Raw genomic sequence first — 19,134 nt, 5'->3', positions numbered from 1 at the left:
ATTCAATTAAATATTTGTTTTAATCTGAAATTTAATATAGGATTCTAATAAGATTTATTTCCTTTAGAATAAAGCTGAGGAATATCTGCCCCCTTTAACAATCCTGACAGACTTGTTACAGACATTTTTTTCATTTTCATTCCAAGGGGGCATAATTAAGAAAGTGAGTTACATAATTGACTTGCCCATTACATGGAGCAGGTCACAGCCTCCCAGGCCTGCCTACACCTCACCTCTGTGGCTTAACCACAGGTCTCACCAGTGAAGCCCATGTATGCAATTTTGACATTTGCCTTCTTTAGATTACTCAGATTTTTATAAAAGGAATAGAATTTCCTTAATGTTATTTGGCTTTGGGAATCTGGTTCACACACAAGAAACTTCATGGCCTTTAAGAATCTTCGTAATCCATCTAATTGTTTTTGACTGTATGAGTTTAGTGCTAACAGATTTGATTTGTTACTTCTAATCATGCCACTGCACCTAAATTGTGAAAGATGATGAATATTTCTCAATATTATATTTTATAAAGCCAGACTATATTTACTATGTTAGATATTTTAGAGTTTAGTGTCCTGATTTGGTCTAAAATGTTTTACACTCCGCACTTATTTTTTTCTGTATCATCAACATGATTACCATCCTTTCTTTGCCCCTCCCCACTGAAGATTCCATTTCTCTTCTTATGTCCACAATTTTGTTTATCTGTATTCAGAACACAGGACTTCATCTCCTATCATTTTTTTCTCAAAATTCCACATTCTCCAAGAGCTAGCTTGTCAGTATCACCCTTTAGATGAAAACATTACCAATTTATTAGTCATGCTGATCTTACTAGCAACTATTCTTCCCTAGTCATTTAGTAGAATTTAATAATGCTGTCTATCACTCTTTTGAGCAACTAACATCCAAAATTCTAACAGGACTATAACATACATTGTTTCTATTCTTTGCAGTTTAGCCAGGCAGAATTTATTTTCCCTGTCAGATCAGGAAACTAAGGTCAAGACAATTCAAGAAACTGCTCAAGGATTCAGCCTGCATCACTTAGTGACTTTCAGACCTACACTCTCTACAGAGACATGGTGCCTTTCTCTCACTATAACACTCAGCTATTCATTCCAGATGACCTATTATTATTTTCTGATTATTTATCAAGTATAAGACATAAAAATATATAAACTTGTAGTAAGTGTTTAATGTAAACCACACTGAAATGAAGTAATTTTATTTATTTATATTTGTAAATGGAATTGTATTTTTATTAAAGAAAGAATTTGATTTATGCAGGTCCCACTCCTTAAGAATTATATAGCTTCTGGTGATTTAATCTAACAAATTATGTCTTGGTTTAGTCAGCCCTTTCATATTTTTCCTAACGTCTCATAGTTTACCTCTGTTTCCCTTTTATTTTCTCATGGCTCCTCATTCCAAAGAGCAGATGCTTTGGAGTGGCCAATTCAGCAGCATTTTTCCTCTGTAGTTTTCCTTGAGTCTTCCCAAGAAATGTTTCTGTGGATAGTACTGAAATGGTTACTTATAGGCCTACTAAACTACTTTATAGGCCTAAAAACTACTTTAAGAAAGTAGTTTTAGTAATGTTTTTCCATATTCTGTAATGATTCAGCAGAACTGAGAAATACTATTCAGTTCTTTAATTGCTGTACTATTTAGCTTATAGCTTGACTTTCAAATATGTCTTCATGATGTCTAGTATAGCCCTTTATTTCAGATCTGCTACCCAGTGTGTTCCATCTGGCAGTCAACAAGAGAACGTTCATTCTCTAAACACTCCAATGTGTCTGCACTGTACTAGGAACCCAAAGACAAGCCATAGACTCTTTCATTGAGGAGACCACTTTTGCTGGTCTCCTCCTCAAGCATCTCATAACCATCTTTCCTATACCTGGTCCTGATTTGGGTTGTAAAACCTACAGAATTATAATTTAAACCATAAATTTAAGTAGGAGCTGAGAAATGATCTTATTTTACTTAGTGAGGAAACTGAGGTCCAGGGAGGAGGTTAAATGACTATCTGGAAGTCACATAGCAAGACTTAAACCAGATCTTCCAACTCCCAATCTGATATCCTTTCTCCAGCCATTTGTCTTTTAAGACCAGAGATATCCAGGAATGGTGAGAGGTGGTCATCTTTGGATTGTGATTGAAGGTAGATCCAACAGGATTTTCTAACAGAGTGGGTATTGGGTGGGAGAGTAAGAGAAAACTCAAAGTTGACTCCCAGACTTTGGGCATTGACCCATGAATTCAGCAATATCATCATTGAATGTGGTTCTGGAAATACAAGACAAATGAGAAGTTAATTTCTCCCTCAAAGTGCCTCCAGTCTAGTAGACAAGACAGACAAATATATTCACATAATTATAATACTTCTTGGTTGTTATATACCACTTTACCTCAGCAGAGTTTCATGAAAACACAATTAACTCTAACCAGGGAAGTGAGGAAAGTCTTCAAAGCAGAAGTTACATCTGAGCCTGGTCTGTCATTCTTCTTGAGTTTGATTACATGACTTGAGTTTAGAAAGACAAATTGCATTATATTCACAGCATTAGAACAATTAGAATAAACGAGGTTGGAAGCAATTTTTTGGTTCCATCTCAGACCACAGTCATGCATGATTGACCAGAAAGAAAAGTTAAGATCAAGTACCCTTTCCAATGTAAACCTATACATATATATTATTTCCCATTGCAGGAGCCTTCTTCCTCTATGCTGGATTCGCTGCTGTGGGTCTCCTTTTCATCTACGGCTGTCTTCCTGAGACCAAAGGGAAAAAATTAGAGGAAATTGAATCACTCTTTGATAACAGACTATGTACATGTGGTACTTCAGATTCTGATGAAGGGAGATATATTGAATATATTCGGGTGAAAGGAAGTAACTATCATCTTTCTGACAATGACGCTTCTGATGTGGAATAATTGTCAGCTACTGATATATTTAGTCATTTAAACAAACTTGGGAGAGAAGAACAGCAATTGGTGACCTCACTGCCCTGCTTTTAATCTGGTTCTTTCCACAGTCTAGTTTTGAATGACTTCATATTCTAGAATATTTGATTCCAAGGAAGATACAATCACAATGACATTTTTTTTCACAAGCAGAGATGTAAAAAAAAATCTACAGAGATTTTAAACTAATAGTTATTGAGCAAATGTGTATAATTCCTTCCTGAGATAGTTTAAAATGAATATTGTACCCAGTGACTTCCTTGATAATCCTTTTTTCCTAAGACTATATATAATTATTAGTGGCAATTGAGTCAGTGCTAATCTAGCCAAATCATATATATGTGATATACTTACAGCAAAGGATTCTGAAGTATGGTCCAAGGGTATTTTCTGTCAAAGCATGGCCTGTTGGCCCTAAATTCTCCTAAGGACACGGAACTTACCTGTGATCAGCTATTAGAAAGTAAACTCCATTTAAGCTTTCATCAACAAATTCAAAAGTGCGTCCTACAGGGGCACAGCTGTCCTTTTATCCTTTGGATCCCACATTTTGGTTTCTCTCTCCAATTCAAATCTGGAAAGTTCTTCAGAAGCTGACTCTGTATAGGATCATTTGAACATTATGAAAAGCAGGTCTTTTAGGGTTTATTTTCCTGCATATTTTTTGCATCAGTGACAAGTATACATTTGCACAGATTAGCTAGCAAGTTTTGATAAGTATATTTTATTGCTAGAAAGTAAGAAAGAAAAGATTTTTATGGACCTTAAAGATTTTTAACCCTGAGTTAGTCACTTAAGTGTGCAACTGTAAACACAAAATAACACTAGATCTTCAACTGTGTTTCAGGGTCAGTTTTTGTTCTTGCCAAAATCACCTGATATTCACCATGCCTTCACTCATCCACTCTGGAGTCCTACTATTTGTGCCTTCATTTGTGTGATATAAATAACTTCTAGCAGACTATTGTTCCCCTTCTTTTAATCAAATAATTTCTGAAACAAGAAAGGAAGGAAGAAAATCGGTGGCAGAAATAATCCTGCTGTTACTGATGTTTGTTTAATTAAGTAGTGGGACTTCTATTTTTCTTAACTTTTTATTAACTCTTCCTAAGGGAATTGTCACATTTTGTTACTTACGATACTCATCTTTTTTTTCTTTTAATTCTAAGAGCATAAACTGGTTTTTATTTTGCACACCCTTTCTCATTTTACCTGGCATTCTATGTAAAAAGATACATAGATTTGTCTGTGGGTGTTTCCTTTGTCTCATGCTTGGCTTGGATTTTTTGCCTCCTTGTCTAAAAATTGGGATTTTCTACTGGAACAGATTAATGGTTCTCATATAATACGTCTTTAAGAAATGTTGACTTACCACATTTCTACAATATCTTTTCAAAGTGTTCATTGGTTTTTATGCTCATTCATCAATGAACTCCAATTTTCACTCATATGTTAAGAACTATATAGTATGTACAAAATCACTCACAAAATTACTTGCTAGTTCCAGTGGAAATATGAATGACTCTTCTGTGGTCAGTTAAGAGTGCGCACATTTGATGCATTTAAAAATAGCCCTAAATATCTAATAAGGTACTCTTTGGAGTGAAAAAGTGGCTGTCTCTAAATTCAGTATGTTTCTGCCAGTCTCCGAGATGGTTTGGTCTCTCTTGCTTGTTCTTATCACAATGATCACAGCTGAGAATGTAGCCAAGGAGGTTCATTCTCTAAACCTAAAAATCCTTCAGCCAAAAAAGAGTTATCTCCCTTTGATTATTTCATGTAATTAAAAAAAATTAGAGAGCTTCTTTCCTTGAATTAGGCATTTTGGCAATTGATTTCTAAGGGGATATTGATTTTGATTTTCCCCAGAAAACAGATGTGCTTTGATAGAGAAAGTTATTATTCTATCAATATTTCTTTTCCCATAAGAAATTTCTTATCTGTATAATATTTCACACAGGTAAAGTGAAGCAGAAAATGAACTATTGTGTGGTAATATATATCAGAATATAATGTGGAGAAAAAATATTTAGACCCATAAAGTGACTCTTTAGAAGTTTGTTTTCCTGATTTATCCAAATAATTGCCTCAATTCTTCTCTTTATTGTATACATAGCCTTAACTATATGCTTATACTCAGCTGAGCTGAATGCACAGTAACTTTATTAAAGGAGCACCTGGGCTCATTATTTCCTAAAGCAGAACATAGCCTGTTCTCCTTGACATAAGCAAGTGGTGTTTTCAACTTTATATCCATAAATGCACATAATAACAGGGAAAAATAGCCACAGTTCTCTTCCTCCTCAATTCCTTCTATAAAGGACTACTTGTTATTTATATAGTGATAAAGATAATATTCCATATCTTTGAAGTATAAGACAGAGAGGCACAGTATAAGAATTATTTATAATTTTTTAATAACAACTACTTGAAAAGGAACCTTATACAATTAGGGTATTATTTTTAGATTCAGTGAACATTTATAGTATATTAAAAATTAAATGTTTGAATTTTGCAGGTTTTTTAGTATTATGCACCTTTTAAGTTATCAAGCATCTTTGGCTACCACTATCAACTTGAATACATTCCATTTGAAATATCATCAAATATATATTTTGTAGAACAATTTATATATGGTATGATTTGACCTACCATATTAAAACACATTAAGAATCATGCTTTTAGCTGAAATTATATGTTTCCTTCTAAACGTGCTGCAAATTTAATAGAGGTATATTTTGATTTAGGAAAATATAGGGAAGACAGTCATAACCCTTACTGAGGCTTAGCTGGATGGCTGGTGAGATCTGCACTAGATTTAAGAGAATGTAACATTTCATCTGCATCTGAACACATAGGGCTGAATGTGATGTCAGATAGATTTTAAAGATTTGGTATTAATATTTTTCTTAAATATAAAATTTCTTATAATTTTGATTGTTGCACCTTAGTCAATAATGGCCCAAAACATGATTTTTAGTGTATATGTAAAAGATCTAAATTAAAACTAGATTTAAAAGGTAATATTTCCATTTGAAATTTTGTTCCCAGTCATATGCAGTAGTTAGTTCCCAGATGGAAAATGCTATGAGTGTAATGCTATCAAGTGCTTTCCATATTTTTATTTTCCCACTGAACCATTTTAATATAAAAGAGTCTAAATATTATTTCTTAAGTTATTCACTCTAAAATGGGAAATCTTTTAAAGCAGAGAATTTAGAAATTGTTTACTATAATTTCAAAATCAGTTATATAGAGGAAGAATTAACAGGAAAAATATAAGTTGACAACTTTTCCTTTTATATCAGAAAGTAAAACTGAAATGTACTATAATAATCCATAGATCTTGCGGGGAGGATATTCTAGAAAATACTCTTCACATGTTATCTAAGAAAGTCTCACTAGTCTCATTAGTTTAATGACACTAATATATTTTACAAATACTGTAATACAGTAAGGGGAGTGGGAAAATTGTTTTGACTTTATTTCATCAGCACAGTAATTAAGAACAATAAAATAAGATTTTTGTTATAATCAGATTTTTTTACTATTCTCTTAGTTATAATATCTCAAATTATACTAAGTACCTAACAACTGACATTTATACAGTTGTTGTATCATGTTTTAAGTTGCCAAATTCAGACATTTTCACTAACTACGAATAAAAGAATGACATACCATGCCAGAAGCAGAGAATTCATAATATGTGCTTTATACCAAAATGTATTGAATTGTGGGTAAAATTTACAGCTCATGTGTAGCTTCTGCCTATTAAAAGACTCAGAACTGTTCTCTGCATTAGTTTTAACATCCTGTTTTCTGTCACTTTCTATTCATTTTCTTAGCCTCATGTACAGTAATGTTAAGCTAATTTGATGAAGTGATTCAGGTTGTAGCAATGTATCAATTTTCAGTTCTTCTGGGTGAGCAATATTGCTGCTATTTTCTAGAAATAGCAATCATTTTAAAATGCCAAACAGCTTACTGCTACCAACTCTCTTAAACATCATCTCTTAGAGAAGGAGATTTTCATGTGCCAATAATCATCAGAGAGTTATTTTGTAAGTGTTAATGATGTTCAGAAGTACATGAAAGAATTTTATCTCATAATTTTCTTGTGAGTGTAAAACAATATAATTCTTATAAATCTTTACTTTGTATGTATAAAACACAGTCTGTTGCACTTGAGTGATTTGGTCTATGGAATGTTAAATATATACCTTCATTTAGCAGTAATATTCAGGTTTTGATTTTAGACAGTTAAGTCCATGCATTTGATTTTATCATATCTATATAAATGGGAAAAAGAAATATAGCTTACAAGTACTAAAAATTAAAAACCACCAATATTTTGTCAAGTTTTAAAACTTTAGCAAATTTAACATTATTCCTTCTCATCTGAGGTTTAAAAAAAAATGATACTTATCTCTAGCCAAAGTTGAAATTTATATTCTACATGTCCAAACTGGTTCCTAGCAGCTTTTGGACTATATCTCACTTGATGTTATAGTATCTTTTATTTGTAATAAATGTTCAGATTTCTATTTAAAAGCTCTAATGTACATCTAGATTAAATGAAAACACAGTTTTATGCTTTTAAAATATGTTTTCAAAAGTATATTTTAATTTCTGAGAGTGCATGTTATATAGTGTTTAATACTCCACATGTCTTAGCAAATCCAATATAAATATTTATTCCTACATGTGACACGGGATAGCTCTTAAAAATTATGAATACGTATCATTTCCTTCAAAGTCATTGTAGCCTATAGTTGTATCAAAAGTATTGTATATTTTATGGAGATTTAGTGATGTATATGTAAATGTTTTTTAAGTTATTTTATTGAAGTTCAATCTTTACATAAAATTTAAATCTTTTTTTAAAAAAAGTGTCAGTGCCAGAACTGTAAATGAAAATAGTCAAATAAAAGTTAAGACAATTCACTACTCATTTATCTCCCTTGCAGTTTTGTATTTTATCCAATTCTTTTCCTTGGATTTTAGGATCTAGGTTACAAAGTAAAAGCACTTACAAAGATTACCTACCTCTATATATTTATGCAATGCTACTCATTTTAATGATATTTTACCTCTTTTTGACCATGGTTAAACTTAACTACCTTTGAAAATATTTTATAATACCTAAAAATTATTGCAAGGAGTTATTCTAAATATAAAACTTTGAAATGAAGTACTCAGAAATCCTTGAAATATTATTTCTTATTGTTGTCAGAACCAGATGTTGACATGAACCATTGTGTCAGATTGACAAAAATTGTTTACGGTTGTTGCTTTGTAAATGAAAACAAAATACCTGCTGGATGACCAGTTGGCAGTTCTTTTGGAATTCTGCTGCTCTCCATTGCCATTCTGCCCCAACTGTAGATTTTATTAGTAAGCATTATTTTATTGTTTGATCTGGGCAGCCATCAGACTTATCTCCATAGTTAGGGTGTGCCATCCTGAGCCCAACTATAGAACTAGTCTGAGGAGATCCTCTGAAGACACTAGATCCACTGTCACTCAAAGGCTTACAATGGAGTTGCATCTTAAGCAAGGATTCTGATGTCAGCAGGTAAGGCAAAAATCCTACAGTCAAAATGACCCTTGAAAATCCCATAAGTTATGCATAAAGTGTCCACTCATCTGAACACCTGAATAGTGCAGTTCATATCTGTATCGGTGGTCAGAAAAGTCTTCATTTAATTGTCTAATCTTGTGGGGTGAATGTTGTCATACTTTTGTGGATACTAAAACTTAAGTTCAGAACATTCTGGTGATTTGCCCAAGATCACACAATAGGAAGTGTGTACAAAATTTTTCTCTGCAGTGACTACACCACACTCTTTCTCTCTTGATCCTCATTTGGAATGTCTTCTTGTCAGATCCAGGCAGAAAGATTAAAAAATAGACATCATGTTATTGCTGTATTATAACTTAAAGGGTGTGAAGAAAAAGAATCAGATACCTCATTTTAACCTAGACTATAGACACAAATCTTGAAAACCTTTAATTTGGGGATTCTTTTCCAAATATGAAGCAGTATACAAATGGTTTCCAACTTAAAGTGGTACAACTTAATTTTTCAACTATAAGATAATGTGAAAGTGATTCATATTTAGTAGAAGCTGTACTTTGAATTTTTAATTTTGATCTTTTCCTGGGCTAGCCACATGTGGTACGATAGTCTCTCTTGTGATGCTGGGCAGGGCAGCAGCCACAGCTCCCAGTCAGGCACGCTGTCACCAGGGTGAACAACTGATACGCTTATAACCATCCCATACCCACACAACCATTCTGTTTTCACTTTCAAAACAGTATTCAATAAATTACATGAGATACTCAACATTTTATTGTAATACAGGCTTTGTGTTAAATGATTTTGCCCAATTGCAGGCTAATGTAAAGTATTCTGAGCACATTTGAGGTAGGCTGGGCTAAGCAATGATTTCAGTAGGTTAGTATTAAGTGTATTTTCAATTTAGGATTGGTTTGTCAGGATGTAACCCCATCAGAATGAGGAAGATCTGTATAATACATTGTTTAAGAGGTCAGACTGATACAAATTATCTAGGTTTGGATCCCAGCGTTTCCACTTACTGCCTGGTACCCTAAATCACTGAGTTAGTTACTCTTTGCCTCACCTTCTTATCTATAAAATGGAGATGTTACTATCTACCTCATATATGTGTTGTGGCAGGGAGGGGTCACATTGGTTAGTCATGTAAAGCACTTAGAGGAATGGCACATAGTAAGTGCTGGATAACTGTTGGCTGTTCTTAGTATCATCGCCCATATGCTATCCCTGATGCTAAGGTCATGATGTGCATAGGGACAGGAGCACATGGGCTTCTTTGACATGTCATGCAGGCTGTGTGAGCGCAACAGCCAAGCTCTCTGCTGACCAGAATTGTTTGAGCGGATCTCGCTGACTAACCTAATATCCCTCTTCCTTTCTCCACCTCTTTTCCATTAGCATCCTCCTGAATGGCACAGCTGATAAGAACACAACCTTCTCATTTTCTCCAGATTAACAGGATGTAATATATAATTTCTATTTATGTGATCTCCCAGCCATGAAAAAATAATTTTAAAAAACCCCTCAGTTAATTATCATTTAAATTCTTTTCAGCATTTAAAAAATAATTTTGAAATCCTCTCTGAATGACAACTGACATTAACCCTTTTACCAACAGGCTATATTGAAATTAAGCTCATATTATTATAGATGCTATGAATTCAACGTGAAACATTGGAGGTATTTTTTACCTCCAGTATTTCATGCACTTTTCCACTACACTTACAAAACTTAATTTCAGATGATCACCATGCATGGTAAGTAAATTTTTTACATGAAAGAAAATATTGGCACGCTTTACTTTTGTCAAATAGATATTAAACTCACAAGACAGATCTGATAGAGCAGTGGTTCTCAAAGTGTTGTCCCCAGACTAGTAGCGCTAGCATCACCTGTGAGTTTATTACAAACGCAAATCTGTGGACTTTACCCGACCTACTGAATCAGAATCTCTGGAATTGCAGCCCAGGAAACGTTTTTTTAAATATAATTGACATATGTAACACTGTGTAAGTTTAAGGTATACAATGTATTGATTTGATACATTTATATATTGCAATAGAAGTACCACCATGGAGTTAGGTAATACTTCTATCATATCACATAACATTTCTTTTTTGTGGTGAGAACAATTAAGATCTAGTCTCTTTAAAAAAAAAAAAAAAAAAAATCTAGTCTCTTAGCAGCTTTGAAGTTTATAATACAATATTGTCTATAAAGCTCACCAGGCCTTATTTGTCCACTAATTCCAAGTTTGTAACCTTAATCATCTCCCCAATTCCTCTAACCCCGGGTCTCTGGTAACCACTATTCTACTCTCTGTTTTTATAAGTTCAACTCTTTTAGATCAGGAAACTGTAATTTAACAAACTCTCCAGGTGATTCTTAAGCACATGATTGTGTGAGAACCATTGCATTAGAATTTTGAAATCATCACTTTAAAAAGGAGTCAGCATGTTCTTTCAAATGGTAAGCTCATCTACTGAATATTGAACTAATTGAGCGGATTTATCTTCAAGTTACTTAGGAATTCATAAAGCTAAGTCACTGACACTTCAGGGGTGTTGCACATGGTTTTACCTTTGCCTGGTATGCTCATCACCCTATTTGTGCATTTAATTCTTTTTTGTTATTCAAATGTCAGCTCAAAATCATCTCTGAGGCCTACCTTGATTATACAACTTCATTACTCCCTTCCTCCCCATGACATTATCAGGTAACCTTGTTTTATTTTCTTCTGAGTGTTTATCACTATTTGAAAATTATTTTTCTTATTTCTTGTCTGTTTCTCCCAATAGAATATACACAGCATGAGAGCAGGGAACTTGTATTATTTACCACTGACTCTCCAGCACCTCATACAACACCTAGCATATAATATGTGCTCAATAAATATTTGAAGAATAAATGGATGCATGCATCACAGGTGCTCCTTTGGTCCACAAAGAAACAGTGGAAGATTTTTCTGGGCTAAAATAATGATGAAAATGACACCATGGCACCCGGACAATATCAACAAGCATGGTTTGAAAATGAACCTCTGTATAGGAAAGCTGTTATAATCAAACAGCAAATTCCGTGTGGTATATGAATGCATGTGTATTCACATAAACACATTTGGATGATAAATTTTGTTTGTTATGATTCCTGTTAAAAGAAGGGGAAATCTATTGATAATAACAAAATTATTAAATATTAGGATAGCAAGCTTGGGGTGGAATTTGCGTGTTTTATAATAAATTAATCTATTTCTATGTTTTCTTTATAGACAGCAACTCATATGACAGATACTTTGCATACATCATTTTATTCTATCCTCACAAAAACCCTATACAAAAAAGACTGTTATTACCACAACTTTATGAATGAGGAAATAATTGAGTCACAGGAAGTAATGTAACATATTCGGTAGCATAACTTGTAGAGTCTGAACTTAGACCCAGGTCAGTTTCTGTCACTTTTAACCACTTCCCTTTATTGTTGTTGTTGTTGTTGTTTTTTACAATGAGCTTTATCATGGAAAAATTGATACCTGCCTCTATCTGAAAATTTTTGTACTATTTTCTTCCTGCAGGGTCTCTGGTTATGGATTTAGGAACTAAAACATAACTACTGGATAAAACTGACAGTATAATTTAGAGTCAAATGTGAAAGGATTAGGATTTAGTTAAAGTCAAAAATGATCAGTAATTTCTGAAAACATGCCCAAATTTACATTTATGAATTAACCTTCAGAATCCTAATAAGTTTCCTTGCTCTAAACTGTTCTCTGTCTGAAATGAATATAGCTACTCCAGCTTCTTTTAATTAGTGTTAGCTTGGTATTTCTTTCTCCATCCCTTTACTTTTAATCTATATGTGTCTTTATATTTAAAGTGGGTTTCTTGAAGGCAACATATTGTTGGGTCTTGTTTTTTGATCCACTGTGACAATCCACTTTTTAATTGGTGTATTTAGACCATTGGCATTTAAAGTGATGTAATACCTATCATATTTGTTACTCTTTTCTATTTGTTGCCTTTGTTCTGTGTTCCTATTTTTTCTACTTTTTCTGCCCTTTGGGGTTTTAATTGAACATATTATATGATCCCATTCCTCTTTGTTCTTAGTGTATCAATTATACTTTTTTCCTCACTTTTTTTAAAGTGGTTGCCCTAGAGTTTGCAATATGTGTGTGCAACTAATATAAGTCCATTTCAAATAACACTATACTCCTTCACAGGTAGAATAAGTACCATATAATAACAAAATATTCCTAATTTCTCATTTCTGTCCCTTTTATTTCTGCTCTCATTCATTTCACTTGTACATAAGTTATACATTGAATGCCATGTTGTTATTATTTTGAATAAACTATTTGTTCAATCAATTATGAATAAGAAAAATAAAAGTTTTTAATTTACCTTCACTCATTCTTTTTGTTGTTGCCAAGTTTCTGACCTACATCATTTTCTTTCTCTCTGAAGAACTTCTTTTAACATTTCTTGCAAGTCAGGTCTTATGGCAACAAATTCCCTCGATTTTCATCTGAGAAGATCTATTTCTTCTTCACTTTTGAAGGATAATTTTACAGGATCCAGACAGAATTCAAGGTTGGTGTGTTTCTGTTGTTGTTTTTTTCTCTCAACACTTTAAATATTTCACTCCACTCTCTTCCTACTTACCTGGTTTCTGAGAAATCAGATGTAATTCTAATATTTCTCCTCCATAAGTAAGGTGTTTTTTTTCCTCTGGCTTTCTTCAAGATTTTTTTCTTTATTTTTGATTTTCTGCAGTTTGAATATGACATGCCTAAGTGTAGGTTTTTTGGCATTTATCTGAGCTTCCTAGATCATTGATCTGTTATCTGACATAAATTTGAGGAAATTCTCAGTCATTATTTCTTCAAATATTTCTTCTATTTCTTTCTTCTCCTTCTGATATTTCCATTACATGTATGTTACACCTTTTGGAATTGTCCCACAATTCTTGGATATTCTGTTCAATTTTTTAAGTCTTTTTTTCTCGTTGATTTTAGTTTTGAAAGTTTCTGTTGACATATTCTCAAGTTCAGGGATTCTTTTCTGAGCCGTTTCCAATCTATTAATGAACCCATCAAAGTCAGTCTTCATTTCTGTCAAAATGTTTTTGAGCTTTAGCATTTCTTTTATTGAAAGAATAGATTCTTTCTTAGAACTCTCATCTCTCTGCTTACATTACCCCTCTGCTCTTGCATATTGTCTACTTTTTCCATTAGAGTCTTTAGCAAATTAATCATAGTTACAACAAATTCTCAGTTTGATAATTTCAACATCATTGGCATATCTGAATCTGATTCTGATGCTGTTCTGTCTCTTCAAGCTGTGTTTTTTACCTCTTAGTATGCCTCGTAATTTTTTGTTGAAAGCTGGACTTGACATACTGGATAAAAGGAACTCCAATAAATAGGCCTTTAGTGATACAGACATAAGGTGTGGGTGGAGGAGAAGTGTTCTATAGTTCTGTGATTAGGTCTCAGTATTTTAGTGAGCCTGTGCCCCTGGGCTATGAACTTCACAAGTTCTCAGGGTTTTTTTTTTTCCCTTAAGTGGAACAAGATGACTATAGGGAACTAGAGATGGGTATTTCCCTTCCTCCAGGTCAATTAGATTCTGATAAAGCTCCAGCAGGTTAGGCTGTAGTAACTCAGTTTCTCTTGACCTTGTTAAGAACAGAATGCTCTGGCCTATTTCAAAATGCTTCCTTTTTCTTCCTCCTGCCAGAAGCCTGAGAGATTTTCCCCAATCTCCACTGTCAGAACCTCGTAGAGCTCTTAGAAGTAAAGCTCAAAAAAGTGTATGGAAGCCTCAGTATGACTGTGACATCCTGGAATTTTTAACTCTCACACTTTTCCACACTGAGCTTCTATCAATTACAATTTAGTTTTCTCACCTTGGCACTGCTTCCCATAGAGGTTTCTGCTCTTGACTTTTTGCTTAAGTAAGTTGTGATTCTCTATGTCCTCCTGTCTCTAGTTTAGGGGGCAGCAATTTGCCCTGTGACCTCACTTCTCATATGGAAGAGTTGTTGATTTTCAGTTTGTTCAGCTTTTTACTTGTTATTAGGGTGGTGTATAACTCCCAAGCTCCTTACATGCCAGACCAGAAACAAGCTTCCTCGGCTCTATAATATACAGTTAGGATTGCTTCAGCTGAGGTAGACACAATACCTTCTTATACACTTTAAGAGACCTTTTTCATACCAGGAGAAACTACTGGGCAAGTGACCAGAAGACACTGAAGCCTTTTCAGAGGTGGTCACAGGCAGGGAAGTCCCTGAGCTCCAAGACAGCTGTAACTTCAGAAAACAAAAATATATATTACCTTTATTTTTGAGGTTTAATCAGGAATCTCAGGTAACCTGAAGGTGTCAACAGGGAAGCCCTCAAATTGCTAGATGTCGGAGATCATATATCAACACACTTAATAAACATAGCTTAGGTATAACTGGCAGTTACATGGCCTCTTCCTCTCTCTCTTAAAAGAAAAGATGTTTAACTGTGGAAAGGAACCTGAGAGAGTGGCCTTTTATAAAAAAGCATCCAGCTGAGCACAGATCAGAAAACATTGTCACTCTACCATCACTCCATACCCCAAGCCCTATGAAATGAATCATGTGATAAAATTCCTCTGTCCCCAGTAATACTGATTCTCCTCAGCAAAATGGAGATATAACATTCTAATCATATTCCCTAATAAGATGATGATCAGGCCGATTGAATTCTATGGAAATGTTTGTATGTCCCCAGGATTATAGTAGGTCCTATGTAAGGTATTCTTATAAAGGGAAGGATGTAACCCATGAGAAGCTCAAAGTCCAGTTGGAATGACAGAATAAGAGAGATGTAAATCTAATGAAAGTTCTAAATGCATAAGACAAATAACTTTCCAGGGAGAACTATAAACATGAATTTTGAAAGAACTTGAAATGCTTTCTATAAATTAAAGATGTTTAAGAATGTAAAGGAGCACTTTTGTTCATGAAACAACTACTCATGTTACATTAAATTTTTTAGTTCATTCAGACAACATAAATCAGATTTCCTTTTACATGCCTTTAATTTTATTATATAAAAAAAATCATTGAATAGCTGGATTTTAAACATCCCTTAGTTTAGGGGAAGAAAAAAAAATTTTTTGAAAAGAGAAAAAATAACCTTCTTAAAAAAAACAAGAAAATTGTATTTTATTAGCAGATATAGTTGTTTCAACTCCAAATCTCACTTTCTTTCTTTTTCACTATATTATTTCTACAGCAAAATAAGGGTCTCACTGATTCCATCTGGCAATTCATATTTCTAACACAAGTTATCTTTGCAAGTGAACCCAAGATGCAAACTAAATAAAACCTTAATATTTTCACTTTTGCTTGGCGAAGTGCCCCCCCAAATCAAAACAAAACTAACATACAAACAAAAAAGGACATTAAAAATTACAACAAATTACAACATTGTTTTAGTGAAAATGGATACCTATCTCCTACTAATTTGATACAAACATTTTGGAAAGCAATATAATTCACACATATTCTAATTCCTAATTCCACTTTCACCATAGGAAATCTGCCATAGGAAATAAAATTGGCAGAAAACTTATTTGAAGAAATTCTGGCTGAAAACTTCCCTAACCTGGGAAAGAAAAAAGAGATCCAGGTCCAGGAAGCAAAGAGAGCTTTAAACAAGATGAATCTAATGAGATCCACACCAAGAAACATAATTAAAATATTGAAAATTAAAGATAAAGGAAAAATCTAAAAGCAGCAAGAGAAAAACAACCAGTTATGTACAAGGGAACCACCATAAGACTATTAGCTGATTTGTCAGCAGAAACTTTGCAGGACAAAAGACAGAAAGGAAAAAAACTCCAACCAAGAATACTCTACACAGCTAGGTTGTCATACAGAGTTGAAGGAGAGATAAGAGTTTCCCAGACAAGCAAAGCCTAAAAGAGTTCATCGCCACTAAACCAGCCTTACAAGAAATGTTAAAGGGACTTACTTCTCTAAGCTGAAACAAAAAGCTATAACTAGAAATTAAAAAAATATATGCAAGAAAAAATCCTCAATAGCAAAGGCAAACAAACTAAAGGTAGTGGATCAACCACTTATAAATCTAGCATGAAGGTCAAAAGACAAAATTAGTTAAATCAACTTTAACTACAATAATTAGTTAAGAAATGCACAAAATTAAAGTTGTAAAATAAGACAACGGAAACAAAATGTGGAGAAGAGTAAAAATATAGCGCTTTTGAAATGTGTTCTAACTTGACTTTCAAAATAGACTGCTCTCTCTCTCTCTCTCATATATATATATGCATCTCATATACACACATATATATACATCTCATATACACATATATATATACACATCTCATGGTAACTACAAACACATATACACATCTCATGGTAACTATAAACCAAAAACCTATAACAGATACACAAAAAAAAATAATAGGAAAGAAATCTAAACAAAGCACTAAAGTAAGTCATCAAACCACAAGGGAAGAGAACAAGGGAAGAGAACAAGAGAAGAAGAAAGAAACAGAGAAGAGCTACAAAAACAATCAGAAAACAAGGAATAAAATGGCAATAAGTACATACCTAACAACAATTATTTTCAATGTAAATTGACTAAATGCTCCAATCAAAAGACAAAGCATGGCTAAATGGATAAAAAAAACAAGACCCATATATATGCTGCCTATAAGAGACTCACTACAGATAAAAACACACAGAGACTGAAACGGAAAGGATGGAAAAAGATATTCCATGAAAATGGAAACCAAAAAAAAGCTGGGGTAACAGTACTAGGCAAAATACTAGGCCTATTGGGCAAAATAGGCCTTAAAACAAAGACTCTAACAATGACAGAGAACAGCATAACATAATGATAAAGAATCAGTCCAACAAGAAGAAATAACATTTGTACATATTTATGCACCCAACATAGGAGCACCTAAATATATATAAAGCAGATATTAACACACATAAAGGGAGAAATTCACAGCAATAATAGGAGGCTTTAATACCCCATTTACATGAACGGATAGGTCTTCCAGACAAAAAATCAATAAGAAAACACTAGCCTTAAACAACACATTAAGAGCAGATGAATTTAATAGATATATAGAGAACATTCCATCTGAAAGCATAAAAATACACATTTTTTTTTTCATGTGCACATGGAACATTATCCAGGATAGATCACATGTTAGGTCATAAAACAAGTCTCAATAAATTTAAGAACATTGAAATCATAGCAAGCATCTTTTCCAACCTCAGTGATATGAAAGTACAAATCAATTACAAGAAGAAAACTTGTAAAACACAAGGAAAAACACAAACACAAAGAGACTAAACAACATGCTACTGAACAACAAATCGGTAACTGAAGAAATCAAGTTGAGAATCAAAAATTACCTGGATACAAATGAAAATGGAAACACAACATTCCAAAGTCTATGGAATGCACCAAAATCAGTTCTACGAAGGGAGATTATAGCATTACAAGCCCACCTCAAAAGACAATAAAAAATTCAAACAATCTAATCTTATACTTAAAGGAACTAGAAAAAGAAGAAGAAACAAAACCCAAAATTAGTAGAAGGAAGGAAATAATAAAGATCGGAGTGGAAATAAATGAAATAGAGACTAAAAACTTAGAAAATATCAATGAAACTAAGAGCTGTTTTTTAAAACAATAAACAAAACTGACAAACATTTAGCCAGACTCAGCAAGAAAAAAAAGGAGATGGGCCAAATAAATAAAATTGGAAATAAAAGAGGAGACATTATAACTTATACCACAGAAATACAAATGATTATGAGACTACTATGAACAATTATACACCAACAAATTGGACAACCAGGAAGAAATGGATAAGTTCCTAGAAATTTACAATCTTCCAATTCCATGAATCATGATGAAACAGAAAACCTAAATAGACCAATTACTAGTAATGAGATTGAATCAGTAATCAAAAAATTCTCAACAAACAAATGTCTAGGATTAGACAGCTTCACTGGTGAATTCTACCAAATATTCAAAGAAGATTTAATACCTATTCTTCTCAAACTATTCAAAAAAACTGAATAAGAGAGATTGCTTTCAAATTCATTTTACAAAGCCAGCATCACCCTGATACCAAAACCAAAGACACCACACACATTAAAAAAAATTACAGGCCAATATGCCTGATAAGTACAGATGCAAAAATCCTCAACAAAATATTAGCAAACTGAATTCAACAATGCATTAAAAGGATCATACACCATGAACAAGTAGGATTTATTCCAGGGCTGCAAGGATGGTTCAACATCTGCAAATCAACCAATGTGATACACCACATTAACAAAATAAAAGACAAAAATCATATAATCCTTTCAATAGATGCATAAAAATCATTTGAAAAAGTTTCATATCCATTTATGATAAAAATTCTCAACCTGGTGGTATATGCATCAACATAATAAATGCCATTTATGACAAACACACAGCTATCATACTCAATGGTGAAAAGCTGAAACCTTTTCCTCTAAGATCAGGAACAAGACAAGATGCCAACT

At 33.3% G+C, this 19,134-nt stretch overlaps 1 protein-coding gene across 3 annotated transcripts in view; it reads left to right on the top strand.

Annotated features, from left to right (window-relative positions):
* The window catches only part of SLC2A13 (solute carrier family 2 member 13), a 456,196-nt gene extending 437,781 nt beyond the window's left edge, over nucleotides 1-18,415 (top strand). The window contains exon 10 of one of the 3 annotated variants that reach the window (XM_082349412.1): nucleotides 16,128-18,415. In XM_082349412.1, the coding sequence (XP_082205538.1) occupies nucleotides 16,128-16,141 (14 nt within the window). In that variant the 3' untranslated portion in view covers nucleotides 16,142-18,415. The other 2 variants (XM_082349411.1, XM_082349410.1) reach the window with 2 other exon arrangements.
* The last annotated feature ends 719 nt before the right edge of the window (nucleotides 18,416-19,134 follow it).

The sequence above is a fragment of the Balaenoptera borealis genome (genome assembly GCF_965194805.1).
Source record: "Balaenoptera borealis genome assembly, chromosome: 13".
Lineage (NCBI taxonomy): Eukaryota > Metazoa > Chordata > Mammalia > Artiodactyla > Balaenopteridae > Balaenoptera > Balaenoptera borealis.
This window is presented reverse-complemented; position numbering and strand designations above follow the sequence as displayed.